Source organism: Gavia stellata, chromosome 5 (genome assembly GCF_030936135.1).
Source record: "Gavia stellata isolate bGavSte3 chromosome 5, bGavSte3.hap2, whole genome shotgun sequence".
NCBI classification, from domain to species: domain Eukaryota; kingdom Metazoa; phylum Chordata; class Aves; order Gaviiformes; family Gaviidae; genus Gavia; species Gavia stellata.
In genome coordinates this window covers 892,365-919,982 of record NC_082598.1, presented here as the reverse complement: position 1 = coordinate 919,982, position 27,618 = coordinate 892,365, and the positions used below count along the sequence as shown (strand labels likewise).

The following is a 27,618-nucleotide window of genomic DNA, read 5'->3' as shown; positions in this document are numbered from 1 at the left end:
CTCCCATCACAACCTGCCCGCAGGGCACCCACCAGCCTGGCCCTGAGTGAGTGCAGGCGTCTGAAACGGGTCCCCTTCGCGCTCGGTGCAGCCCTCCCTCACCCCCATCCTGCCTGGAGCTGCTTGTGCCGGGGTGGGAGGAGATGGGGGGAGCAGGGCCAGATCCTGTGGCGCCTGCGGTGAGCGGGTGCGGCTCACGAAGCAACGGTTTCCCCGCGATGCACCACCACATCTGAGGATGGGATTAATTCTTGTTTGCAATTTAAACAGCCCCGCCGTGCCAGGGCGCTGCGTACACACAATAACAGAGCCTCCGGCCTCGCTCCAAATTAGTCTAATGAAGAGCAGGTTTCGGGACAGGCTCGGAGGAGACGCAGGCTGCCCCTCTCCTCCCACCTCTCCCGTCACCTTCTGCCACCTTTGACCGCTCTGCGGACATGACCAACACGCAGCGCGGTGCTGAGCTGCACGTGCAAGAGGTCCCCGCGCGACACGATCCTGCTCTGCCCCCCAACCTACCCCAAAATACCCTGTCCAGCTGCCTTCGCCTCTGGGTCAGCATCTCCAAGAGGTCCCCCAGCCACGGACGGGGCCAAAGCACCACCTCAGCGGTGATGGAGGTTTGCACATTCGGTTCCTTAAATGCAGGTGCACACATGCCTACACAACACCTACGATCTCCAGCTCGCCCACCCCATGCTAACAACAAGCATGTTCACGGTTAACCCTGGTCAAAAGATGGGAAAAAAAAGCTTTGAAGGACAATTTTTCATTTTCTTTTCCAAACTAACTGCAATAAAAAAGGTGGAAGCCAAAAGAAATTTGAAATTCTGTCATTTTTGGAGCACAAATGTAAGAAGAGCGTGAGCCCTGGGTTTCTCTTTCTTGCCTTGCCCTCACCTCCAGGTGCAACAAAACCTGGGGAAAACAGGGAAACGGTGAATGGGTCTCGGGGGGAAGCACTGAAAGCGAATGAAGTGCTGCAAAATTAACACAAAAACCATTCTCGGTTTTTCGCCGCTAGAAAGTGCCCAAAGAAATGAAAAATCTGCCAGAAGGATGCCTTTTCATTAAAAAGCCACAGCATTCTGATCAGAGCATTTCAAGCAACATCGGGCACAGCAGAGCCGGGCAGAGGCATCTCCTGCAGTCAGGGAGTCCCCCCAACCTGCACCGCAGGGCGGGGGCACCCCAGGGCGCTCCCTCCATCCTGCCCGTACAGCCAAGGCAGAGGAAATGGTGCAAACTGGGAGTCCCACCAGCCCCGTAGAGCATGCACGCCCAGAGCAACCTCGGCCGGGGACCTTCAGCAGCGGTTCGTAGAGGACCCCGGCTCCACGCCAGCCCCAAAGCGGGGTGCCACGGTGGCCGCAGCCCCCTCTCCCTGCACCCAGCACAGCCTTCGCCCGCGGCTCTCGTTAAAGGATATTTATGGGAGGAAACTCTCCTCCCCTCACCTCCCTCAAAAAAGCAGCCACCGGGTTAATAAACCGCTAGCAAAACAAAGCAGGGGAATTTCCATTAAGCAGAGTAAAAGGGTAATTAGTGACTGGGCTGAAAGCATCCGCCTCGTCCTGCGTTGCGGCAGCCGGCCCAAGCCCCAGCCGTGCTGGCTGCCTGCGAGAAAGCAAATTTGGGTCAAAACCCTGCGTTCCCAGAGGGAATTGCATTTTCCTCTTGTTACCTCCACCAAAGTCACAGGAGAAGGAGCAGGAGCGACCGCGGGTCTGGAGCGACCCCGGGAAAGGCACAGAAAAATCAGGGGTGGGAAACGGTGCTGGCAGATGAAGGTCAGAGGAAAGGAAATGTTTAGTAAAATCCAATTGTTTAGTAAAAACAAATAGTTTTGCCGTCAGAAAAAGGCAGCAGAGGAGCGGCATGGATACAGTCGTTCTGATACTCCCGAAGAGCAGTGTTGCACGTCAGAAGTGCTGCAGGTTACTGTTTTGCTACACAGCAGCATTTTTACTGAAAATCGACCAAAAAAAAAAGGAAGGGGGAGAGTTTAAACTGTAGATTTCAGAATACGCTCCCCCAAAAAAAAAAATTTAGTCAAACCAAACTGGAAGTTGGGTAGATTTTTCTGTTAAAAAATAAGAAACGATGCCTTTACAGCTTGCTGGAGCTGCAGGTGCAAAACCAGTCCACACGTCACCGCCCCATCTGTGGCTGTGGGTCAGGAGGGGGCCAGAAAAACCCGCTCTTGGGGGTCTTAACCTGCGGCTAAAGCAAACTCCACCTGGCCTCTGCCACCGGGCAGCACCTTCCCGTCCTTCACGCGCCCTCCCAGCCCTTGAATTAGGTCTGTGCCCGCCCCGTGGGAGCAGCAAACCCATCCTTGGGTGCTTTGGCCCTTTCCTGGGGATCCGCAAACCCATCCTTGGGTGCTTTGGCCCTTTCCTGGGGATCCGCCCCCCCCACAGCTGTCCCTGCAGAGGGTCTTGCAGCCGTGGGGGAGGCACTGGGTGCCACTGGCTTCCTTGGTGCAGCAAAGGGACATCGCTCGCCCAGCATCAAGCAGCTAATCAGAGGTAAAGGCACAACCTGCACCCCAACCCTCCTGCGTACGTTATTGCCTGCCCCCCCCATTTTTCTCCCAAGTGGTTTCTGCGCTAGGCTAGAAAAAGGGGGTTTTTGTTTGCAGAAGTGAAGGTTCCTGTTCCAAGACTCATTTTGGTGTGTCTTTTACAGACATGCTCCAGTTACTTTACTGATACAAGATGAAGCACAATTGTAAATTATTAAGACAAATCCACAAGCAGCAAGTGAATGGAAAACCAACTAGGTTGTCAGTAGTATTTTCTGTCTGGAGTTGCTTTTTCCCTCCAATGACACTTTTTCACTTGGGCCAATGTTTTCCAACTCCAGTGTCCAGTTCCTAATCAATACTGAAGCATCTCAGGACAAGATGCCAGCGTCCCAGGGAGCTGAGCATACGAACGTCCCACCTCTTGGCTGGTGGGGAACCCAAAAAACGGGGTGACCTTGCCTGAGAGCACCAACCTGGATCTCATCAGTGCTTGGGATAGGTAGGCATGAGCAGGGCCAGCTGCAGTCGAGACCGCAACAGGCTGGAGTCCCACACCCACAGCTTTTGCCGAGCACTGGCCAAAATCTGGATTTTTCCTTAGCCCGAAGCCTGAAAGCCTTGAACTGGGCAGAGGCTGCAGCATGCAACGCGTACTCCTGCTTAAGCAATGCCTACTCAGCTGCAGGGAGGACGTGCACAGCACCAACCTAAAGCAGACAACCTAGCACGAGGGGTGCAGAAAGGAGGGAGGTGCAGCTCCATCTCCAGCCCTGAATCTCCAGGGACAGCCTGATGCTGGGACCTCAGTCTGAGCCCACCCTGGGACATGATCGCAGATATCCGATAGCACAGATCAGTGGATCGTAAAGTCCTCATGAATAGAAACACTGAGGTGCCACTAAGGAGATGAATAAAGAGCAGAAGCATTGACACCCAAATAATACATCTTGCTTTTATGGGCAGTGAAAGACAAGGCAAGGGGCATACCTGAGAGGCAGATCTCTTACAGAAAGCTCAGGTTTTTCTAGCCCAAGGTACCACGCAGCACCCACAGCCTTTAAAACAGGGAGGAAGGAAATGCCAGCGCACCTTAAATACACCAAAGGAAACAGAAAACCATTAAAAGCTCCACCAAATGCCTCTGACAATATTTTCAGCTGCTCCTGAGCAATCAGGGTCACCTAAGGATTTAAGCATCACACACGGACACGTCAGCACTGAGAGGTCCTCAGAGAGGACGCATCTGCTGGGAAAGAAACCCACGGGCTATAGAAATGAGAAGCACCAGCAGGGCCAGTGTCACCAGTGTGGCCAGACACCTTCCAGCTCTGCTTCAGGAAGGAGGAACAGCAACGCCGGTGGATTGCCCAGCCTGGACCTTCTACAAGGGGCAGCTGAGACCCATCAAACTCATGGCATGTAGAAGCTTTCTTTCTGTAACAGCACCAACACACTCCTCCTCCACTGACCCTGCTAAAGCATGTCCAGTTCCCACCACCATGGGATATTCTGCAATCACAGTCCCCACCATGACCCTCTGCAGATAACTGGAGCTGCTGAAGGCAGCGAGCGGGTTTGGAAGCAGCAAAGCATCCTGCAAACAAAGAGCAAAACTGGGGGAAGAAGACCTGGCCATGTGGTTGTGGTAAGGACGACTGAGCCTCAGGGAACCTTTGTTTCCAGGGTGGCCTTGGGCAAACTGTCCCAACTGCCAGCATCAGTTCACCCTCTCCAGTGCTGGGGTAAGTCCCCTCACGGCCGGCAGCTCTTTGGGGCAGTGACTGTCATTTCCAAGAGAGCATCCTGCACAGCAGAGCCCTAAGGGGATGACTGCAAACCTTTTTCAGCCTCAAACCAAACCATACATTTGAGGAAGAGATGATGGAGGGAAGAGCCTGGCATGGAGAGAGTTTGCTGTCTCTCCCCCAGAAAAGCAAATCTGATGCCTCAAGTTAAATGTAGGGAAAAAGGATGAGTTTGTGGTTGTTCATTATCACAGAAGCACAGAATCACAGAATCATTAAGGTTGGAAAAGACCTGTAAGATCATCAAGTCCAACCATCAACCAACCCCACCATGCCCACTAAACCATGTCCCGCAATGCCATATCCACACGTTCATTGAACACCTCCAGTGATGGTGACTCCACCACCTCCCTGGGCAGCCTCTTCCAATGCTTCACCACTCTCTCCATAAAGAATTTTTTCCTAATATCCAGCCTAAACCTCCCCATAGGGAAGAAGGATGAGTTTGTGGTTCATTACGGCATGGTGGAGGGGGTGAAAACAGAGGTGGAAGCTGCAAAAGGAAGGTTACATCCAGACATGACCTCAAATCAGAGATCTGCATCGCTCTCCACCCCAGCCCTGCACCTGCACAAGTTTCCCCATATCACACAAAGACAGACACTGGTGTATTGCCACTGTAGCGATTTTTTCCCTACCTGGACAGGAATAAGAGGCTCTTTGTCATCGATGTCAATTAGGACATCATCCCTGGGCGTGAGACTCACATCATCTGCAATCACAGCAAGCACGAGCATGACCAGGACATCCAGCTGTTAGAAACCCCAAAGCCAAGCCACCTTGGGATCAAGCTCCAGGAGTGATCTCAGCCTTGCCCAGAGCCTTCACACCAGCCAAAGCTCATCTTCATGCGGCTTGAGCAGCTTGGCCAAGGGACAGCCCATCTCACCAACCAACCCCAGAGCTAAACTCCTCCTTGGCACCTCCTGGGCTTTTTGTATCGGACCTACAGCTGGGCTGAGCTAAAAGCAATGCATACAGCGACCCACAGCTCCTCCTGGAGAAGGGCACGGGTGTGCAGCCAGGATGGTCCTCGTGGCAGCGCGTACCTGAATGCTCCTGGGGACCATCCGTCTCCTCTCGGTAGGGGTCACAGTAGAAGTCCTCCAGCGAGCGGATGGTGCACTGCCCCACCACGGGCCTTCGGCCAAACGGCCTGTTGTCGATGATTTTGACGACGATGGGGGGGCTGTACAGGCTCTCCTTGGGTAAACGCTATGGGCAAAGGGGAGGGAACACGTTAACTATGCAGGGCAGGGAGGACAGGTCCTCTGCACCTCCCCAAAGGGAACCGAGGCCGAGCAGGACAGAATTAGCTTTATCATAGGGTGCATTTTTTTATGGGACCTCTGGAGGTCCTTCCCAACCAGTTTTTCTATGACCCCATCACTGCAGGGTGGGGACCAGGTCCTTACCACTTCCATGAAGAGCACGCAGACGTCAAAGTTGGGGTTCTTCTTGACGTTCTTGATGACGCAGGACTGCACGAGCTGGCCTCCGCACTCCACCAGCAGGCTGGGCGAGGTGACACTGGCCAGCTGGTAGCTCTTGAGGTTCCTCAGCCCCCAAGCCAGGATCTGAAGGGTGAGGGGAACGGACAGCAAAGACTGAGCCAAAGGTCTGCCTCCAGGTCTCTCACTGAGCTGCTCAGCAATGGAGGTAAACCTGAAGATTGGCCCATGAAGGAGAGGTAGATCAACCATGTGGGACAGCTGGTGGTGGGAGAAGCCAGGTCGTACAGCAAGCGTTTCTCTGTATGCACCAATACACCAGGTCCACAACTGCTTATCTGTTAATGGAGCATCTCTGTTTTGGGCAAATATCATCCTGGTGTGAGGCAGACTGTCCTTCTAAAAAAGCAAGTGTGGTGCAGAGCTCTGCTCTGCCCTAGGACTCGACTGCTTGGTGAGACTCGTTTTCCCAGCAAGATAACGTTTTTTGACAGATAACCCATGAGCAGAACCAGCTCCCAGCACTGGTGGGACTCTGTGTCCACAGAGTCTGGCTTGGATCCCATCCCTAAAGTCCCATCCCCCCATTAGGGACACACATTCGGGGTGTTATCCTGCGAGGGGGCGAGCTGCCTCATGCACTCCCCATCACTCACCTCGATGGCCGTGCGCTGCAGGACCGGTTTGATTCCTTGGGGGACCATGTAAATGTTGGACTCCCGCTGGGGCGGCGGGTACGGCAGGTCAGAGTCTGCGGACTGTGGGAGCAGAGATGCCAAGGGCACATCAGGTCATGCCACGATGGGACCCCAACCCCATTGCCTCCCCCTCCCCACACTGCATCCCCCCCAGAGTCTCCTTCTCTCTGCAAAACTCATCTCCCCCCAGAAGTTCAGGACACATAGACGAGGGAGATGAGGGCTGGGGGGATGAATGTGCTTGCAAACTGTTTCTCTTCCTTTAATCTGACCCTGGAAAAGCTCAAACATCTACTGCTACGAGCGATCCCAGAGCCTTTCCAAGGGAACTAAGAGGGATCTGCCCTCCATCAAGGTGTAACCTCCTTTAGGGGAGGAGGGGATGAAAGCACCTCTATCCCACACCAGGACCGTGGTGAGACAGTTACGCAGAGGGATGAGAACGCACGAAGCAGCAGCAGGGGCTTAATTAGTGACATGTATCTCCTTGAGTTGGTCAGAGTGAGATGCTGTGACCAGTTGCCAAAGAGCAGCAGTTTAGTGGGGGCAGCACCATGGGATGGAGGGTCAGCATCGCCTCCAGATGCAGGAAGGGGCTGTTGTTCAAACAACAGCTTGGCTATAATCCATATCCAGCAGCTGACAAGCTGCTGGCCACCGGACAGGGCTCAGGTAAAGCTATCTATGCACCATGTATACAGAAGATTTCCTTCAGGGTGAGACCAAACGTAGATGGCAGGTGAGGGATTCAAAATCTGCCTTCATGGAGGAGGAAAGCAGGGAGTCAGACTTCCCCAGCCGCTCGCAGAGGACGGGCTCTGAGCCCTCCCAGCATTCGAGCTCTTCTTGACCTGCATCTTCGAGTTCAGAGTCACCAAAAAGGCAGGAATGAAAGCAAAACCTCTAAAAATGCAACCCTCGACCAAAGGCAGTTGGAACCAATTTAGGAGACTGGCATTCTTTTCAGGCTGGAGTATTATTGCATTAAATTAAGTGTGTATATGTATTTCAATTATAGGATTGGTTCAGGTTTATATATGCATGTATATAAATGCTCTACAAAGGGATTTTTCACAGTGGCATGTTAGATATACTAGACGCTAAGCTTTAATTTGCATTGGCAATTGCTGGTGGCTGCTGAATCAAGCTGCTTGTTAGCTGAAGACTTTTGGTAACTCCATTTCGGGAGAGATGTCTGGGTTCCCACACAGGGCAGACGGTAAATCTGGGGCAGGCAGTCCCACCTCCTGTGGTCCACATGCTCACAGAAATGGTTAGTGCTAGCAGGGAAGGGGAAGGTTATCTGGGAGGTGAGTGCCTAAGGAGAAGGGAGATGTGCAGAGCATCCCCAGCATCTCTCGGGTGCTCGGCACTTCTGGTAACCCACCTACATACCCAGAGCCTTAATTTCAGATTCCTAAATGAGACATTGCACCACGAACGTGAGCTGATCCTGACTGCCTTGGGGTAGAGGGATAGACCAAATGGCTCGCAAAGAGCTATCCTCAGCTTTTGTTTGTGATCCATAGCACTCAGAGCACATCAAGCTGCCTAAGCATGGACTGAACCAAGAAAAGCTTCAGTCTGTCCTTATTTAGTGCCATATTTTAATTTCTAGCTTTAAATGTGTTTAAGTAGCCTTTAAGTTGCACAACAGAGATGCAGAGCTGGAGAAGCCACCTAGCCTATCTACAAGACCCCAAGGTAGGCTCAAACCCCACAGCCCCTGTGAGACGGCTGCACCATCTGTTCCCAAAAAGATCTTCAGTGATGCAAATGCCATGTGTTGCATTCCCTTATCGTCATTAGACTCAAGATCATTTCTGGCAAATCTGTATGGGAAAAGGGGAAAACCTTGGGGAAAGAGCTCCTGCCTGCCCCCCGTCCTCCCCAGGTTCAACAGCAGCTTTGAAATCCAACAGTGCACGCTTGGGTCCTAACACTACAACCTCTTCAGCTAGCGCTAGCTGTTTCTATGTCCTTCTCAGTCCCTGATGCTCTTCTGGTTGTTTTGCAGTGGTTCTCCTGGTTCTCAGCATTGTATGTTTCAGCAGATGGGACAGAAATGAGCAGTGAGTCCTGGGGACGAGGCAGGCGCAGGGAGGGTTCAGGGTGGTAGTGGGGAACAAGCAATTCCCAGACACAGCTCTCAACCCAGACACAGCAAGCTGGATGGGGAAGACATCCATGAAAAGACCTGTGGAGTCTGCTGGCAGCTGGGATGGTTTGAACGAGACAAGTCAGAGGGAATCGGGGTAGAAGGGAGCTCTGGAAATCATCTCGTCCAACCTTGTTTTTGATACAGGGTTGGAAGAGAGATGAGTGAAAGTCAACACAGATCAGACCAGTTAAAACAGTGGCTGGAAACGTCTCCCAGTTTGAGCGTGCAGCTGGGCCATGTTGTTTCAAGGGGGGCTTAAATCCCAGTGCCTGGAGGGGATCTAGCCCCAAAAGGCTACTCCCATTTGCACCAAACAGAAATGCAGTAGAAGGAGGTCTGGTGCCAGCCTGGTCGTTCAGATACATCATGAGCCTGAATGATGTATGTATGAGCCAGATTCTCCATAAGGCTCGTTATTTACTGCTAAGGGCACTGGAGACCTCAGGCTGGCATCACTCTTTTGGATGCAGCTTCAGTGGGTTGGTCTGGATGGGGTTCCTGCGGGGCAGGTGGGTCAGGCCAGGCCACGTCTGAAGGAGCTGGTCTCTCTGAGAGTCTCTGTCAGGACTTTGCTTGGTTTCTGGGCAAAGGCAGAGGAACAGAGGAGAGTCAAGTGTCTGAGGACGAAAGGTACCCATTGGAGGAGCCCCTCGTAGAACAAGGCAGGGGTGCAGAGCTGTGGAGTGCCCCGTCCAGAAATGGCAGTGGCAAGAAATGGAGGAGAAAGAGCAGAGAGATTATGTTTACACGAGCTCATCCATCTCAGCCTACATGGAGCATGAAGATGAACCCCACCCTGTCAGGGAAGGCTGCCTGGGTGGAAGAAACCCATCTTGCAAAAACACGTTTATCCCATCCAACCTTTCGTGGAAATGTGGCCAGGCTCTTTGCATGCTCCAGGTCCCTCCTAGCTCATCTCCCAGACTTTGGGGTTAACTGGCTCCTAGGGCCACCACAACACTCAAATAGACGTGCCCCTTGTTCAGCTCCCTGCCTCGGGTTTTACGAGACACCAGCCTATCCTGGCAGCGCTTGGTTCAGCCGGTGATCTGCTCTGTAGGATGCACAAGGTCTGGGTAGCAACTTTGACAGGTTGCCCAAGCAGCAGCTTGGGATCCCCAGGAGACTATTTCATTCAATTGGAACAGTCCAGCACATGCCCCAGTTCACAGCAAATTCCCCCTGAAAAGGTGCAAACTTTTCAACTGGGATTTCAGTTGAGGTCCAGCCAAAGGTCAGCCCAGCATTTTGGCTTTTACATGCTTTGTTTGGAAGGGTTGAACACCAGTAGACCTCATGCACACACATCCCACAAAGGTTAAATATTACCCGACATGCCCTGCCATCAGGAATACTTCCTGGGTTAAGCATGGAGCCCATCCACCCTGTCCTGCTGGTGATCACTCACGTTACTAAAATCCTGATGCTATTGACTTGACTCATCTGAAAAGAAGCGGCTGCCCCATGGAGGCACAATTTTAACAATCTCCAGGATGAAGAGACAACTAAATCTTACAGACTCACCTCATCCAGACTGGAGGACAGCTCACTCTGGAGAAGAGAAGGAGAGTACAGAGTTAGAGCAATTCTCATCCATAAGCCCATCCTAGGGCTTATAATTGTAGCTGATAACTGAATAGAAAAAGGATCCTTTCCAACTTCCTGCACACCACCACCCCCAAGCTTGAGACGAAATCAGTGCAGGTGATTTAAAACCATTTAAAATTCATCATCAGTTAATGCCTTTGCTCAGACGGGCTGCAGGGTAGGAAACACGCTGAGCTGTTGGGAAGCACAGAATCACAGAATCACTAAGGTTGGAAAAGACCTGTAAGATCATCAAGTCCAACCATCAACCCAACCCCACCATGCCCACTAAACCATGTCCCGCATTGCCACGTCCATATGTTCCTTGAACACCTCCAGTGATGGTGACTCCACCACCTCCCTGGGCAGTCTATTCCAATGTTTCACTACTCTCTCAGTAAAGAAATTTTTCCTAATATCCAGCCTAAACCTCCCCTGGTGCAACTTGAGGCCATTTCCTCTTGTCCCGTCACTTGTCACTTGGGAGAAGAGACCAGCACCCCCCTCCCCACAACCCCCTTTCAGGTAGTTGTAGAGAGCGATGAGGTCTCCCCTCAGCCTCCTCTTCTCCAGACTGAACAACCCCAGCTCCCTCAGCCGCTCCTCATCAGACTTGTGCTCCAGACCCCTCACCAGCTTCGTCGCCCTTCTCTGGACACGCTCCAGCACCTCAATGTCCTTCTTGTAGTGAGGGGCCCAAAACTGAACACAGCATTCGAGGTGCAGCCTCACCAGCCCTTCACGATGGGAATGCTGAAATTATCGCAGGGCAGGAAAGTAATGGTGTGTTTGACACTTGAGGAATTACACCTGGAATGGGATACCTTTGCCCTATCTTACGGGTCAGAAGTGAGCCGCCCCACTCCCTCCAGCTCTGTTTACCAGCTGTAGGAAACTGGCATCTCTACATGGGGATTCCTTCATCCCAAAATAAGTCCCTAAGACAGGATGGACAAATTGTCTGCAGAAGCAGGGCTGCAAACAGAGTCCACTGCAGCTGACGGTGCTGGGACCCAGCAGGGGCAGGGGAGGGGACAGTGAGAGGGGCGCGGGGCCCAGGAGCTGCAAGCAGGAGAAAGGCATTACCTCGAAGCCAGGGATGTGATGGACAGCCGGCTGTGGAGAAAAAACACATACTTTCCATTTGCACTCCTGGTGCAAACTCAGCTTTATCTGGCAGAGAAACATCAGTCCTCCCATAGCCACACGCTGCCCTCCTCCATGCCCAGCGCTGGGCTCCAAAAAGCCTGGGCACGAGGGCAGGGCTCTCCCTCTGGCAAGGAGGCACAAGCGGAGCCTCAAATCCACCCAGATGCTTTCTGCTAGGATCAAACAAGGTCCTTAGAGAACCCCCCCCTTTCCAAGGTCTTCCCCACCCAGGTCAGTAACTTCTGAGGGGGTGAGGAGGAAGAGGAGGCTGGGTGCAGGTGATTCGGTGCCCTGTCCTGGCAGCAGAGACATCCCCTGACCCCCACCCAGCAGCCCCTCCCTGGTGTGGCAAGGCTGGTACCCAGCGCATCCACCCCGGCAGCTGCAGCAGCATCCCTCTGGGAGCAGAGCTGGAACCTCGGAGAGAGGGAGGAAGGAGCTGCGGGAGCCTCCTTCCCAATTAGCACCTCGGGGCTGGGAGGGAGGAACGGGACAGGGAGATTTAGCCTTCCAGCCCATCCACTTTCCCTGGCATAGAGGCACATCTGGGCTGCAGCCAGGCGCCGCGGCCAGTGGAAAAGCCAGAGGCGAGAGAGGCGAGGGGGTGGTGCGTGCAAAGGGACAGGGAGGGTGGGAAAGCACACGAGAGCACACTGGAGAATGATGAGGAGTCTCTCCCACGCGGGCTGGCTCCGAAGCGCAGCCTCCTTCCCCCGTGGCTCGTTACATGAATGGCCAGCGCTGAGTGCGGCAGCTTGCTGCAGGAGTAACCGCCCGCTTCGGCGCTCATAAACCCCCTCCGGAAATTAACTCCGAGCAAAGGGCAGCAATCTGGGGCCAAATGCACCAGGCTCTTGCCGCGGTGCGAAGGTGCCGAGGCTCTGAGCTCAGCACCAGAGCCGGCCAGGCTGGCAGGGCACGAGCGGTGCCTCCCGGCAGTCCGGGCTTCGGTCCGGCACCGAGCCTCTTCCCGTTAGCCTTGCTAAAAGCCTCCCATGGCACGGCTGCGGTGAGCGCTGAGCATCGCAGCCGGGTCTGCTCGGAGCAGCCGTCCTGGTGAAACGGAGGACAGGCAGCCGCAGAGCTGCTGAGCCCAGGTGGGCATAACTCAGCGCCCAGCAAAGGTTGGATCCTGCCAGGTGCTGAGAGGCTCCAAGGGGAAAAGCCAGCACTGCAATTAGAGACAGGATCAGGTCCGGATGGGGAGCTCACCTTCTCCCTCTGAATCAGCTCGAAGGCAGCCAGCAGCTCCCCGACGTTTCTGTTCGCCTTGATGACCGGGTGCCAGGAGAGCCGCGGCGAGCGCGCCAGGCTGGGCTTGCAAATGCAGCGCCCCATGAATTCATCCGCACCCTGAAAGGCAATCACAGGCGCGGGGAGCTTTCTTCCCACCCCACTTCCCGGTGGAGTCCATCACCACACACCCACACCTCACCTGAAACCCTGTCACCCAAAAATGACGCTCAATGTCTGAACCACTATGGGACCAGTTCAGAAGAAAAAATGGTTTTGATGCCCATATAGACTCAAGTTTTCAAACTCCTCCCTGTAACTACTAGGGCTAGAAATTCACTCCTTCTTACGCATTTTGGCTTAAACAGGAGGTGAAATTCCTATGGTATCACACGGTTTCCAGAGCAGGAGCTCTGAGTATAGCATTAAGTATCAGCAGCTCTTAAAAAGCCCATTCACTGGTCTGCAATGGGCTCTTTAGTTGCCTTTGCTGCTTCCTGATGGCTTCTTTTGGAGGAGGGAGGGCAGAAGGGTTCCTGAGAGGTTCCTGAGACATTCCTGAGACATATTCTACATGCTTTTCACTTATGCACTGCTCTTACGTGCAGTCTGAAATCCCTTCTGCTCTTGTGACAGGCCACAGCCCGGTTTTTCGAGGAAGGGCTCAAGGTTATCTCACCAGCCCCACAGATGCCATCACTACAAGGCACTTTGGATGACATTGGGCAGCTGAGCAGACAACAGTATATCGTCCCCTACTTGCATGACTGCTTTAAATCCTGTCCCAAGCATTTTCCCCAAGGAAATACAGTTAATTTGACCACTCTGCAAAACACGACATAGATGCAGCTTTGGTAACTAGAGCAGGGCCACCAAGGACATCACTAGCAGAGCTGTTGGCTGAATTTTTGTCTTCTGAGTGTCCAGCTCAACGTCTGAGCCACCCAGAGACGTTACAGCATCGCAGTCCAGAAGGCAGGAACGGTGCCATGCGTTTGTCCCATCTACCCCAGCACACTCACATCATAAAGGTCCAGCTCATGCCAACACTTACGTAGGTGTCGTGGTCATATATTTCCACCACGATGTTGGGAGGGGAGTCAGACACGTTCTGGGGGTCCCCAAAGATCTCTATCTCATAGAAGATGAGTGTCTGGTCCCAGGTGGGGTTCAAGGTGTTCTTGATCACCACCGTCTTCTGGCTTTGATGGAGGAAGGAGACAATGGCATAAGGATCTGCAAGGGATGTTAGACAAGAGGCAAAGGATGAATTAGAGCTACTGGTCTAGGAAGGAGAAACCAATTCGTAGTCATTCAAGGGTCAACAGGCTGGGCAGGGAAGACTGTGAACAGGCGGAAGGAGCTGCGGGTCTTTTAGAAACAGCGATGAGATTCCCATCATGTCCCAGGCAATGCTGAGAAGAGAATGAGGCTAAGTTCTGCGACACTTATCCCTTTACACCAGTTATTCACAGCCCAGGTACTTCCCAAGCTAGATGTGATGTCTGCATGTTTAGCAACCCTGCAGGGGGTTGTCTTCCATGGACGTCTCTTGCCTTCCTTGAACCCACCATATCCTCTGGTGAGGACTCGAAACCGCATGAAGAACCATCCCCTCGTGGATTTTTGCAGTACCCAGCTCCCTTTATCTCCGTCTGAGGCCCCCCAGTTCTTGCATTAGTTCCTGCCCACCTGCACTGACACTTGGGGTTCTGCAGGTTTCTATCATGCCAACCCTAAAACATCTCTTTTTCAAGCTGAAGAGTCTCAGCCTGTGGAGTTATTCCTCATAAAGTGCCAATCCAGACCCCTGCTCATCCCAGCTCTTTTCAGGACAAGACAACCACAGTGGTCCACGCAACTTAGCTGTCTATCTATGCAAAGACCTTCCTCCTTATCCCACAGCAGCCTTCCTTTCCTTAAAAACCTTTGATGAAGGATTTTTTTGCCAAAAACCTTTTGGACATCCAATGAGACCATGTTAACCGGAGCAACCTCACCCTCTGGTTTTTGATAACTCCAGCTGGTGGAGACACCATGACCTTCCCTGGCCACATCTCCCAGCACTCCACTGCTGTAGCGTTAGAAATTTCCTGGCTGTCTGACTTGATCTGTCCCGGTCCAGGTTATCCTCACGACTCCTCACCCTGTCCACCACCAGCAGTGAGGTAGCAGAAATGGATCACCTATTGCCCTAAGGTGTGGGGGTTTCTCCCAAAAGATGAGTTTACAAGGATGAGTGTTTCAATGGTGATAACACGGCCGTCTTCCAGCACAGCAGAGAGCACAAACTGTTTCCACGATGCAAACAGTCTTGCCCAGGGCGATGCAGGAGGTACCAGCACTGCACATGTGGGTGAGCAGTGACTTCAGGTCACCCCTTGCTGTGAAGACCAGACCATGAAGAAGGCGCTTGGGACGATAGTGCCTCGTTCCTGGGGTCTTTAACATCTCCAGAAGGGACAGGAGCTGAGGATGCAGCCAGCAACTGGCCAGAGTCATCCTCCCAGCCCCTTTGCATGAGCTTTGGTAACCTGCCTGTCTTGGGGAGGGGTTTGGGTTCCCAGCACTCCGGGTTAACCCACCTGGCCTCCAGCTGCCACACCAGATGCCTCTGGGTTTCCCTTAGGGCTGCTGCATCACATCTGCCTGCCCCACGCAGACATCTCAGGTACTCCAGGGTCTCATCAGACCCCCGCACTTAGGCACTGAGCTGGGACCAAGATGTCTCACCCCTAACTTGGGACAAAGCCAGAGGTTTCTCACTGCAAAGCAAATAGCGAGGAGTAGCCTCCTTTAAAAACCAAAGCAATTAACGCAGGAAGCCTGAGATCAATTAACAACGGAAACATGAAACCTGAGCCCTCTCTAACACCTTCCCTTCCAGACAGCTTCAAAGAGCACATGGCCCAAACCTGCTGTGGACATCCAGCCCACGCTGGTGGTGGCACTGGGCACGGGGACAGGATGGGCGGTGGCAGAACCGGATCAAGGGCTGGGTGAGATGCTCGAAACATGCCATGGGATCGCATTGTAAGACCCTGTGGAGACTGAACACCTTTTATAATCTGACAGCACCTACTCGTCCTTGTCAGGGATGAGACCTCCATGACTGCTGCGTTCAAGGAACGTGTGGACGTGGCACTGTGGGACATGGTTTAGTGGGCATGGTGGTGTTAGTTGATGGTTGGACTTGATGGTCTTACAGGTCTTTTCCAACCTTAGTGATTCTGTGATTCTGTGATCCCACCTGACCGGTCCCAGGTGGACCCCTGAGCTTTGGTTGCCTGCAAAGCCCAACCTCCACAATGGCAGGAGGCATCACAGGTCTTTTCAGAAGGACACAGGCCACCTCCTCTGCCTGGCACCCAGCATGACGTGCCAGCACAAGACACAGATGCACCAGACAGTGTATGGGGGTCCACCGGCATGCAGTGGGGTACCACCCAGGTCACCCCAAAGCCAGTCCCAAGAGACCTACTGGCATCCAGGAGCGTGGCAGCCCCTACAAACGCAACCCTTGGTGCTTGGCGCTGCGCAAAGCCCCACAGTCCCAGGAAAGTTCCCCCCATCCTGCAAAACAGCGTGCACACCCCAACACCAGCACTGTCAGGAGACTGTGAGCTTACGCTGGGAGCAAAACCTGTCCTGCCTACCCTGGAGATGGAAGAGCATCCCCCAGACACCTGAACACAGGGCTCGCTGAGCAGGGCAGCGTCCCCCATCCTCCCTCCCCTCTTCCAGGGATGGGTGGGGGGGGGGGTCAAGGAGGGGAGGTGTATTTTCTTTCTTGGCGTCCGGACCGCAGCAGACGTGTTTAATGAGCCGGGGCTGTTTGCGAGGTGGCCGGCTGGAGAGAGCACTATTCACGCTGGGAAGAACCTTTTCCACTTACGCGTTTTTTTCCAGTAAGAGGAAAGCAGAATGCGTTACAATAAACAAAAAAACCATGGATTTAGATTTGCTTTTTTGCTCTTTCCCCCCCCCCCTTCTTCTTTTTAAAGGAGGCCTCTATAAAGCCCTTTTGTTTAGACCCTCGTGTGCACAGAAGGTTTATTTTTATAACTGTGTAAAGCCCCCTTAATGAACTCCTTTATGCTTTGTTAAGGCAGCGGAGATCACAATTCCACATTGTGGCATGTTGTTACTCATGTTGTCCTTGGCCAGGTTTTTCCGAAGGAAGGGACTCCCCTCCCCGCTCCGCCGATCGGGGCCATGAGATCACCTCGGTCCCCACCACTTCGAACAACAAACCCTTTGTGGAGGCGGAGGGGAGACGGGACCTCGGTGGGCGCAGACACTGGGTGATTGTTTGGGTGCTCTGCGCCTCTCCAGGGCATTTCCGTCCACCCCCTAAGCACCTCTGATTCAAAATACTGGGGGAAGCAGGAGCCCCCCAGGACTCTGGTCCTGCTGCCTGGCATGGCGACGCCTGGCACGGTGATGCCTGGCTGTCCCCATAGGCTGCTCCCTGCTGCGGTCCCCACGCTGCACCACTTTTGGGGGCTTTCCCTGTATCCCATCCGAGATCCATCACCCCCATGCCAACACTGGTGGGCAATCTCCTGCCCAACCCCTCTGCAATTCCCTGTGGCAGACAGTCAGTGACAGCCTTGGAGGGATGCTGGATGCCTCCTGCCTGTGGGCATCAATGTGGGGGGGGGGTGTGGGTGCTCCAGGGAGACCTGCCCCGGGACCTGCTCACATCTCAGACATGGCCCCCACCACATAGCAATGAACCGATGGGGGATTTTTTGCATTGCCCCAGCTCTGGCTCTGACTCAGAGGTAGACGGCAACATCCCCACCGTCCTACTTTCCCACCTCAAAAAGACACTCCAAAGCATTGACGGGTGTGGGCAAAGGCAGCTTTGGTCACAAGCACCAAAGAGCCGTGGGGCCACCTGGCTGGGATGGCCCAGCCCATGGGGAAGAGGATGTGGGACCCTCCGGCTGCCGGCGGGCTGGTCCCTGTGTGGGTCAAACGCCCAGGACCATTCCTGGCATTCCCTCCCACCCCCACAGCCACGCTGCAAACAGAACGCTCCTAAAACCACACCACCTACACCCAAGCACCCTTCAGCACCAGAAGACAGCAAAGCTGCCCAACAGATAAAGTGACATCACTTATTCTGACTTGATATCCTAACCCAGAAAACGTGAGCTCAGCAGGGGACATCCCAACCACATCAGCCCAAGGCTGGCAGTTTCAGAAGTACCTGAAGCTGTGCTGGGGACCTGTGGAGCAGCAGGACATGGGAAGCTCCTCGCTCAAAGCCCAGGACACCCTTTTCTCCAGCTGGGACCACACTTTTTTCCATGAAGGGGCATTTTTTACAGTCCGGTCTGAAGGACACCCGGGTCAGGCGTCAGCTCCATCAAGGAAACCCCCCAGCCGTTGCCTCCCAGCCCCCTTGCAATGTTTCCAGGATGGAGAGCGGAGGATCGGCAGCTCAATTTAATGTTCGGTCGTGAAAACCAATACGAACTGTTTTACAGATTTGTCGCTGTTAGGTATTTTCCTTTCCAACCGTATTTTCAATCAATTCTTTCATTCCTAATAAACGGAGTCTCCCTTCTTCAGCCTTGATCCCTTCCCCAAACCATAGGACAAATCCCCTCCACAAACCCCAAACCCAGGAGGCTGCTGCCCCCCTGCCCTGCAAGGGTGGGCAAGAGGCTGGCCAGGATTCAACCCGCTGGGAGCAAGCTGGATGCTGAGGACACATAAATCTGACCAGAAACTTCATGAGGATGCAGGAGAAGCAGCTGCCCGTCTGCTCTGAGGTCCTAATTACACCCTTGCACCCTTTTGAATTTTTCTGAGCACATCTCATGGGGGTTTCTGCCCCGTGCTCCATCATCTTGACACCAGCCCAGAGCCCTCTGTCCTCCCTGTGCAATCCCCCAGCTCCCATGCTGCGCGGGGGGACGGCTCGAGGCGATGTGCCATGGTAAACATCCCTGCCCTCCGCTCTGTTTTTATTTGCCGTGCCCCTGAGCCGTCTGCTACTCAGCCTTGCCACCGGCTTCCAGCCTCACCTCGGTCGGTCGGGGAGAAGGAGCTATTAGCAAAGCAAACAGCTCTGACTCACAGCTGACCTGGGTAACTTGTGGTTTCTGGTTGGTTTCTCACATAAGAGTTCTTGAAACTCTGATTTTTTTGCTGATGGGAAATCAAGCTACCAGGCTGGTTGCCTTGGGAAAGCCTCGGGCCGCTGTCTTTTGCTGTTTGGCTGCCAAACACCCCTCATTTCACATCAATAAATAGCCCAAAATTTGCTTTACAGACCCCACTGCTCCCCAGCGTTCATTACAGAATCACAGAATCGCAGAATCACAGAATCACTACGGTTGGAAAAGACCTGTAAGATCATCAAGTCCAACCACCAACCCAACCCCACCATGCCCACTAAACCATGTCCCACAATGCCACGTCCACACGTTCCTTGAACACCTCCAGGGATGGTGACTCCACCACCTCCCTGGGCAGCCTCTTCCAGTGTTTCACCACTAATTACAGCACTAATTACAAGCACAAACAAGTGGACGTGAGCATTTGGGCTTACCTGAAAAGCTGTCCTTATCCATGGCGATCAGATCCCGCGCTTGGTACATGTAGCAGCGGAGGTGGTATCTATTCCCACCTGCACAGAGGAATGAGGAACAGCTAAGAGATGAGTCCAGGGATGAGTGCAGGGCACCGGGGGAATAGCTGGGTTTTTAACCAGCCCCAGGCTCGTGTCTGAGGGCAGCTTGGCTTAATCCTTCCCATGGCTTCCCAAGAGAGCACCGAGCCCTGCGCACGTCAATGTTCCCAGGGGACAAGCCGTGCCCCATCCTACCCACCCCCCTATTCCCATCCAGCTGCACTCGAGGTGGGTGAGAGGAAGAGGATGTGAAATGCTCGGTTATGGGGTCCCCACAGCAGACACCCCGCACTGGGTCTCACTGCAGGGGAATTTCACCCTCCCCTCCGACCCTCGGGGCCTTACAGTCAAATATGCACGAAATGGTGGGTCTGTTGACACCGAAACTGAGGGTGGAGATGGATTTGCCATCGTCACTCTTGTCATCTGTCACTCCCCCCTGCAAGAGAAAGCAAGGCAAGGTCAGTCATGCCGGGACCCCCTCTGCGGCCGCGGCTCCCCCTGGGATGGGGTCCTCCAGGGTATTATCCACATAGGTGTCCAAGATGACTTTTGGCTTCCCCATGGAGGGACCCTTAGGCTCTTCTACCCCAGGAGGGCAGAGAGAACCCAGCTTCTGGTCCATGCCATGCTGGGAAGGAACAGGACACGACAACAAAAGCAGCCCGAGGGTCACCAATTCACATCCCGCCTCCCAGCATCTCACCAGCACGGAAAAGCCTCTCCATAAAGTTCATCATTCTTGGAGCAGTAGTTAGTAGCTAAAACAATTTCACTGAGTCCCCTCGCGAGCAAAATTAATGGAGTATAAACTTAGTGAACAGTGATACAGACGGTGTCAAATGCAGCCAAATTCGCTGCCCGGGGCGGGGGCTGCAGCCCACCTTGGCCATCGCTCTTCCCTCTTCTTGTGTCCGCCTGCGAGAGCTGGCCTTTTATCACCTCTTAACTGCCGCATTCAGCTTGAAATATTTAGTTGCAGGAAAAGGAGCGTAAAGGTAACTTCCTGGCCAGTGTGAATCTGATCTTTAACTATTTTTCAATTATCGAATGCTAGGGAGAGACAGCAGGGGTGTTTAAAGAAAAAGGGGAAAGAAAAAAGAAAAAAAAAAAAAAAAAAGTGGGTCCGGGATGGAGTTTCCAGAGCCCGGAGCCGCCTGGTCCCAAAAACGCATCAGGAGCTTAGGTGGTCTGCAGATCCCTCCTTGCCTTTCCAGGCAGGAATCGCAATTACCGTGACATTGTCTGCAGAGGAAGCCCTGGGGTTTGCGCTGTATTTACGGCGGTGAGGTCGCACCGAGGGTTTGCGAGGCAACCTCCAGCACTGCCTTCCCTTCCTCGCCCCCCTCCCCGCAGGAGCTGAATAGCTCCTCAGTTATTTTTATGACCTTTCTGCCCGGCGGACCGCCGGTCCCCCCCCAGTCCCCCCACCCCAACCTGCGCCCACTGCCAGCCTGGGGAAGGGCAAGTGGAGGAGACGAGACAGGCAGGGGTTGCCCTCTGAAGCCCTCAGCAAGGGCTTGGGGACCCTTCAGCCTGTCCATCTCATGGAAGGGGGGCTCCTCACACCCCAAAACACCCCGGAAAGTGTGCCTTGGAGAGGACAAATCGGCTTTTGCTCAGGACTATGACTTGCCCTTTGGGGTCTGCACGCAGGATGGAGTACCCCCACAATCTCCTCCCTTCCTCCCATCCCCGCGGGGGTCCCAGGTGCTGGGACCTGCAGTGGGAGCCCGTCCACGGTGCAATGTAGCAGCCACGCGCCTCGGGTGTAGGAGCACCGGGGGCCAGAGGCATCCTCATCCCGGCAGCATCCCACCGCCCTGCCCCGAGCAGGACTTCTCTGCGGCTGGACTCTCCCACCAGGACCCACGTGCTTAGCGCAAGCGGTTTGGGCTACAAAGCTACAGACCCCCGCGCTGGCCAAACTCCGGTTTAACTCGTGTCCCCACTCTTCTCCTGCCTGGGGAGCGGTGGTTCGAACACGCCTGGTGCAGAGCCAAAGCTGGGGCATAAGCACCAGCAGAAACAGGCGCGATTTTCCAGCCTGGCATGGAAAACACAAAGTTCTCCATCGGCCAAAGGTTTCCCTCGGCTGATTTTTGGAGGAGGATAGGAGGAAATGGGGCTTGCAGGGTGGGACGGCTGCTCGCAGCTCCAGGGCTTTCCACTGGGCTTTCCTTCAGAAACCGGAGACGGCCTCAAGTCGCGGAGCTCGGCTCTGGGCTTCCCAGGAATCGGACTGAGGGCAGAGAGGTGTCCGGAAGCCACACCATGTCCCTTCTCTTTTAATGACTGTCAGTGATGAGCGAGCTGCCGAATGGCAGGATGGCAGGTCCCAAAACAGCTGGGACACACAACTCTCACACTCACAGAGAGGGAAACCCAGGAACAAGCTGATATGACGGAGGTGATGGCCAAGGCAGCAAGCCCGAGGGAAAGGAAGGCTGCCCAGCTTATATGGGAGGGTGGACAGGGGAAATACAGGCAAAAAGAGAGGAAATGAGAGGATAGTGCTGCAAGCAGTGGTGTTACGCTCACTACACGTTTCAGGTATGGATGGGAGTGCTAAAAGCCTTCTGCATCACCAACTTCTTGGTCTCAAACTCCCCATTAGTCAGCTGGGACCCATCGCGAGAAGCAATAAGCACCAGGCGCTTTGTGGGTGTCCCCGCGGGTAGAGGGGGATGCCAAGTCAGGCGATGGAGAGGGCAGGGTGGTCACGGCATGAGCAAAGGGGTGGCCAGGAGGATGAGATGCTCTACCCAGGACACTCGTGGCGTCACCACGGGTCTACATCCCTGAATCCTGCCCTGAGCCACCTGGGGACTGTCCCAAGACGTGGGTACCTGCAGGAAGGCTCCAAGGATTGCTGAGAAAATGGCACACCAGGAAGGAAAGAGCCACCATCCTTCTGCATTAGAGAGCCCAGGGCTGGAGGCAGCAGGAGAGAGCAGGTGAATCAGTGGGAAGCAACGTCTGAGGCAGCTCAACCCACCCCAACGGGCACCCTAAATCCATCAGACTAATTGCATCCAAGGCAGCCGAAACCCACTGCCACGTGGCAGCACCACGAGCCCTCGCAGCAGCATGTGGCCCTGCGTTGCCCAGCCCCGATGCTGCTCCCCATGGGATGGGGGATCGGGGAATGTCCCTTCCTCCCCGTTGTTTGGAGTTGGGGGAAGGATGGAGCATATGAGAGCAGCGAAATAGAAGTCTTCGAGCAAAAGTAGGGGTGAGCACGTGCTTGGGGAGAGCAAGCATGCAAAAGAAATCATGCACGCATGTGCATGCAAGTATGTGGGTCTGGGGGGGCGGCTGTGATGCAGCGGGGCCAGGTGAGGGGCAGAAGCTGGGGTGACCTGGGCACACAGCAGCCCCCCGCTCTTCCCGCTGCAGGGAGCCAGCTTGGCTGGGAGCGGACACTTGCACCACGCAGGTGGTGCTGAACAGACGCTGAGCTCACCCTGCAAAGGTGCTGAGCCCCACGCACAGCCCCGGGGCCGCAGCTGCTCAGCTCCGCCGCCGGAGTGGGATTTTTCGGGGAAGCCTCCGCCAAGGAGTCACCAGCTCCTACAAAACCCTGCCCAGCAGCTGGGCAACCTGCTGGGGCTCTGCTTTCCTGCTGCTCCCAGCCCAGGGTCACCCTGATCCCGAGGTGTTGGGGTTCAGCATGTCTTAACGGCAACGATTGCTCGGTTTGGTAAGGCCGGAGCGACGCACACTGAGCATCCCTGGGAAGAGGGAGGCCCAGAAACCCCGAGCACCGTCCGCACATTCCTGCATCCAAGACACATTCCTTCTGGTCATATTTGGTATTATCTTCCTGTTGGAAACCAACCCTTTCGAATAGCTCGGGGAATTAGCACTTGGGGTGTTGGCTTGTTCTGTCTGAGTTTGCACTTTAATCCTCCCTCCGCTTCGGTTTCCCTGCACCGCTGTGCGGCTCCTTTGCTGGACGGGCTCCGGGCAACCCATGCCACAACCACGAAATCGCACAAATGCCTTTCGCGGAGAAGGCGGCAGATAACAGGAATGGAACAGAGCAGACAGGAGGGGCTTCGGGAGGCTCCAGCAGCCGGTGACGTGCCAGTGGCAGCCCTGGCCCCAGGCCTGGGTAAAATCTGAGCTGGGGGATGCTCCAGGCTCCCCCTCCTGCCAGCATCTTTATTCTGCTTCAGAGCTGGCAGCAGCAGCTCAAACTCCGGCTGCTGCCCCAGCCGGGTGCCCTTCTCGGACTCTGCATCCCTGACACCTCGGTCTTCAAAAGCTACCTCCCTCTGCCTGCGTTAAGAAAAGCATTGGAAATAGATATAGCAAAAAATCAGTGCCCACCCTTCCCAGCCCTCAGCACCCACTCCTATTTTCCCATCCTCGGCACCACTTCACCCCCCCACCCTGATCCCAGCTCTGCGGCATCACGCCGAGTCCCTCCTCCCGCTTGCGGCTCCAGCCGACGGAGGGGTCGACCCTGTGCAGGTCCGGAGGGTCTGGGGTTGCTGAGTGGGAGACACTATGTAAATTCAGGTATTATTTTGGGATGGAGCATCCTGGAAAAATACATAAGTCATTCAAGCGAGAGAGGAGAGCTGGAAAGGCACGAAGCTGCAAAACCAGAAAGAATGGCAAGATCATTCATTTATAAAGCACTCCGGAGAAAACCAAGCAACCACAGAAAATGCGGCCAGTAGCCCCAAAATATGAGGGCACGGAGGCGAGCCAGAGTGACCTACTGCGGAGGGGAATTCGGCGAGCAGAGCCCGAAGGGCAGGCGGGCTGGTCCTGCACCCGCTGGGCTGCCAGGAGCCAGAGCCAGGGCTGGGGAGGGATTCACCTGCCACCCCCCCGGGCTGCTCCCTCCCGAGCTGTCACCCTGCGGGGACAGCAACCCCCAAAATCTCGGCGGCTGAAGGAAATACTACTCCTTGTCAGACGGCATCACCCTGGCATCAAGATAAACGAGAGATTTGGGAGGCTGCTAAGAACTGGGCGCTCCGACGCTAACCGACGCGGCTAAGAAATGCTTGGGAAATAAATATGCAAAGTAGGTAACCTCGAGTCTAACAGGCTTTGGGGCTGGAAGGGGCAGCCCCCAGCAGTCTGGGGCAGGTGGGAGTTCAGCAGCATGCCAGCGACACCGGGGGACACTTAAATCAGCCGGGGACCCCCTGCACCGTGCCAGCATCACTGGGAGCGAAGCAAGCAGCAGCTCCTGGGCACGTTGCCACATCGCCGTTTTAATGGGGCTTTTTCCTCCTCTTCCCCTTTGCTTCAGCCTCTGCCCCACATGCGTAAGGAGAGGATTTCCCCCCCCCCGGGTCTCCCCCACATCCCCCGGTACCCCCAGCAGACGGGTCCGTCGGCAGCCAAACTCGCAAACCCATTTCATTTGTGGGCTAACGAAGGCGAAACGAGGGCACGGCTGAGCCCCTTGGAAATCCGCACAACCGAGCAGAGACCCAAGGCAGCCCCGTCAGACCCCCCACCACCACCTCCCCTCGCCCCCGGAGCCCGGGAAGGGCACAGGGAGGTTCCTGCACAGCCCCACGCGTGCACGGACACACAGCCCATGTTATAGGGTTTTCCAGCTAAATCCTCCTCAGTTGCCTCTGCTGAGATGCGGAGGCATGAAACGTCTGGCGGAAAATCCTATCAACGGGCCCCAGGGTGAAGGGGGCAAAGCCAGGGTCCCACTGGCAGCCCTGGGGGTGGGCAGCAGCCGGGACCCCCCCGGGGGGGGCCAGCGTGAGCTCAGGGCTGGTGTGTGCAAACGCCATGGAGCGGCTTGTGTCCCAAAGGGGCTGCTGGGTTCAAACGTTGGACGGAGGGGAGGACAGAGCAGAGAAAGAGGGGGGGAAAAAGCCAAATGGGGAAAAAAAATAAAAATAAAAAGCCCTATAATAGGAGCTTTGTGCTGCTGTGGTTGGTTCTCATTTAGTTATTGGAAAAGCCAAAGGATTATGAAATCCAGCGTATTAAGAAAGCCAGAATATTAGCTAAACAAACAGTGGCGGGTGCAGGCGGCAGATAACGAGCAGCAGATAACAAGCTTTGCTCCAGGTCCGCTCCCTGGGGTGGGACGGAGGCTGAGAGCAGACCCGACCGGGCTCCCCCTCCCAGGCAGCAATTCTGGGGGGAAAGGTGGGTACTTACCAGGGCCCCCTCCAAGGCGAAGACAGCGGCGGCCCCAGTGCGCTCCAGGGGCTCCATCCTGCGCCTCCAGCGTCGGCGGCGGAAGGTGTCGGTCCGGCGATACTTCAGGTGGAAGCGCCAGCCGAAGAGCGAGGCGTACTCCCAGCCCTCCCCGTCGAGATCCTCCTGCTTGTGCTGCCGGGCAGGGACAGGCCAGGGCTCGGGGGGGGCTCGGTCCCACCACCCCACAGCCCCTCTGCAGGTGACGATGGCGGGACCTTGGCACAGCCAAGGGGCAAAGAAGCTTTGGGGCTCTCCAGGGCCAGGGTAGTGCCTACCCAAACCTGGGTCCAGCCTCTTTGAGCTGTTGCCTGCTACAGTTGTCCCACCTCGTGTCCTCCCCGTAATTTCTCTGGCTTTGCCGGGGGTTCAGCCCTTCCTCCAGTCCCTGGGGTGAACCCCACTTGGAGAAGGGTCTCGGTGGGCTGGGGGCTGCCCGTGCTGAGCAAGGAGGGGGATGCATCCTGCCCAGACCTGGGTAGCACCAGCAACTCCATCTTCCTAGCCTGCCCTCCGCTTTGCCACCACCTCTGATCCCTCCTGGGGCCACCACGGCTCTGCCACCATGGGACATCCTCTCCAGAGCATGGGTCACAAGCCTATGAAGGCTTTTTCTCCCCAGAGTGGTGTCACCTCCCTGTGACACTTTCATCCCTTTGGCAAATGGGGTGGCAGGGGTTCCCCACGCTTTCCATCCACAATTATCTAGAAAAAGTGCTGGAAAGGGAGGGAAGTGTCTTGGGGAACATGCTGGGGGGAGGGAAGAGTGAGCGGCAGCACTGCGGTGGCATTTGCAGTCCAACTGCACCACCTAGAGGGAAGCAGGACTGGGACAGGGGACAGACCGGGGACCTCTGCCAGCCCCAGTCCCCCCAAGCTGCTTCGTGGCACTGGTGGAAGTCCCCATCCCACCCCGCGGCCCAACCAAGCGCCCCTGGAGTGGTCTCCACCTCTGGGAGATGTTGACCCCCATGGTGGAAACCACAGAGGCTGCTGCTGCTCCAGCACGGAGACCAGGGCCACCAGGCTCCAAAGCACAGCAGCTCTCTACAGAAGGCCGAGCACCCCCACCTCCGCATGGAGAGACAGGGACATGGCCCCAACCCGCTCTCACCCTCTTCTCCCCGGCCTCCATCCTACCTTCCTCATGGCCTCCATCTGCGAGAGGTCCCTCCGACGGAGCCGCACCCAGCGCCGTCGCCGGTTGGTGTGGTACATCTTCTCGGCTGGCACCCAGGCCTTGGGCTTGCGGTCCGGCGGGATGGTAATGCCATACTCCCAGCCTTGGAGAGAAGGGGACACCTGGGTGAAGGTGGGAGAAGAGCCCCCCCACCTTACCTCCCACCAGGGATCTCTCTTCATGTATATCCAGACTGGAACAGCTTTAATAGCAAAGGTTTGTCCAGATACAACGCACTTTCCCAGTTTGCTGGTCCACGCAGATAACAGAATCACAGAATGACAGGGGTTGGAAGGGACCTCTGGAGGTCATCCAGTCCAACCCCCCACCAGAGCAGGGTCACCCAGAGCAGGGTGCACAGGAATGCATCCAGGTGAGTTCTGAGTATCTCCAGAGAAGGAGACTCCACAGCCTCTGTGGGCAGCTTGTTCCAGTGCTCTGCCACCCTCAAAGGAAAGAAGTTCCTCCTCATGCTTAGATGGAACTTCCTACGACCAAGTTTGTGCCCGTGACCTCTCGTCCTGTCACTGGGCATCACTGAAAAAAGACTGGCCCCCACCTTCCTGGCACCCACCCCTGGAGTATTTATAAGCATTGATAAGATCCCCTCAGTCTTCTCTTCTCCAGACCAAAAAGACCCAAGTCCCTCAGCCTTTCCTCACAAGAAAGATGTTCCAGTCCCCTGATCATCTTCGTAGCCCTACGACCTACTCATGCTGCTACCCAAGGGAGGTGTCCCTCCGGGGACGCCCAGGTGATGGATTCATGGTGTCCCACCAGCCCTTGGCTCAAAGTCACAGCTTGGGGACTCTCCTCTCTGTCCTTCCTTCCTCAGGCAACCCCAACCCTTGTGACCATCTCGGATGCTCTCTGGCCTGATGCTTTCTGTTTCTTTCACCAGAAGCCAGGTAAGATCTTCCAGAAGAACAGCCTGGACTATCCCCAGCAGCAAGAAAAGCGCTGCCTTTGCGGCTGCCCACCCC

At 55.1% G+C, this 27,618-nt stretch overlaps 1 protein-coding gene across 8 annotated transcripts in view; it reads right to left on the bottom strand.

Moving 5' to 3' along the window:
* The window catches only part of DYSF (dysferlin), a 108,877-nt gene that overhangs the window by 51,684 nt on the left and 29,575 nt on the right, over positions 1-27,618 (bottom strand). For all 8 annotated transcript variants that reach the window (XM_059817481.1, XM_059817483.1, XM_059817485.1 and 5 more), the window contains exons 28-39: positions 26,596-26,738; positions 25,417-25,590; positions 19,609-19,702; positions 19,183-19,260; positions 13,669-13,850; positions 12,594-12,734; positions 11,314-11,348; positions 10,170-10,194; positions 6,443-6,544; positions 5,751-5,912; positions 5,385-5,550; positions 4,974-5,047 (exon numbers count right to left, since the gene is read on the bottom strand). In XM_059817481.1, the coding sequence (XP_059673464.1) occupies positions 4,974-5,047; positions 5,385-5,550; positions 5,751-5,912; positions 6,443-6,544; positions 10,170-10,194; positions 11,314-11,348; positions 12,594-12,734; positions 13,669-13,850; positions 19,183-19,260; positions 19,609-19,702; positions 25,417-25,590; positions 26,596-26,738 (1,376 nt within the window). The remainder of the gene's footprint in view (positions 1-4,973; positions 5,048-5,384; positions 5,551-5,750; positions 5,913-6,442; positions 6,545-10,169; positions 10,195-11,313; positions 11,349-12,593; positions 12,735-13,668; positions 13,851-19,182; positions 19,261-19,608; positions 19,703-25,416; positions 25,591-26,595; positions 26,739-27,618) is intronic.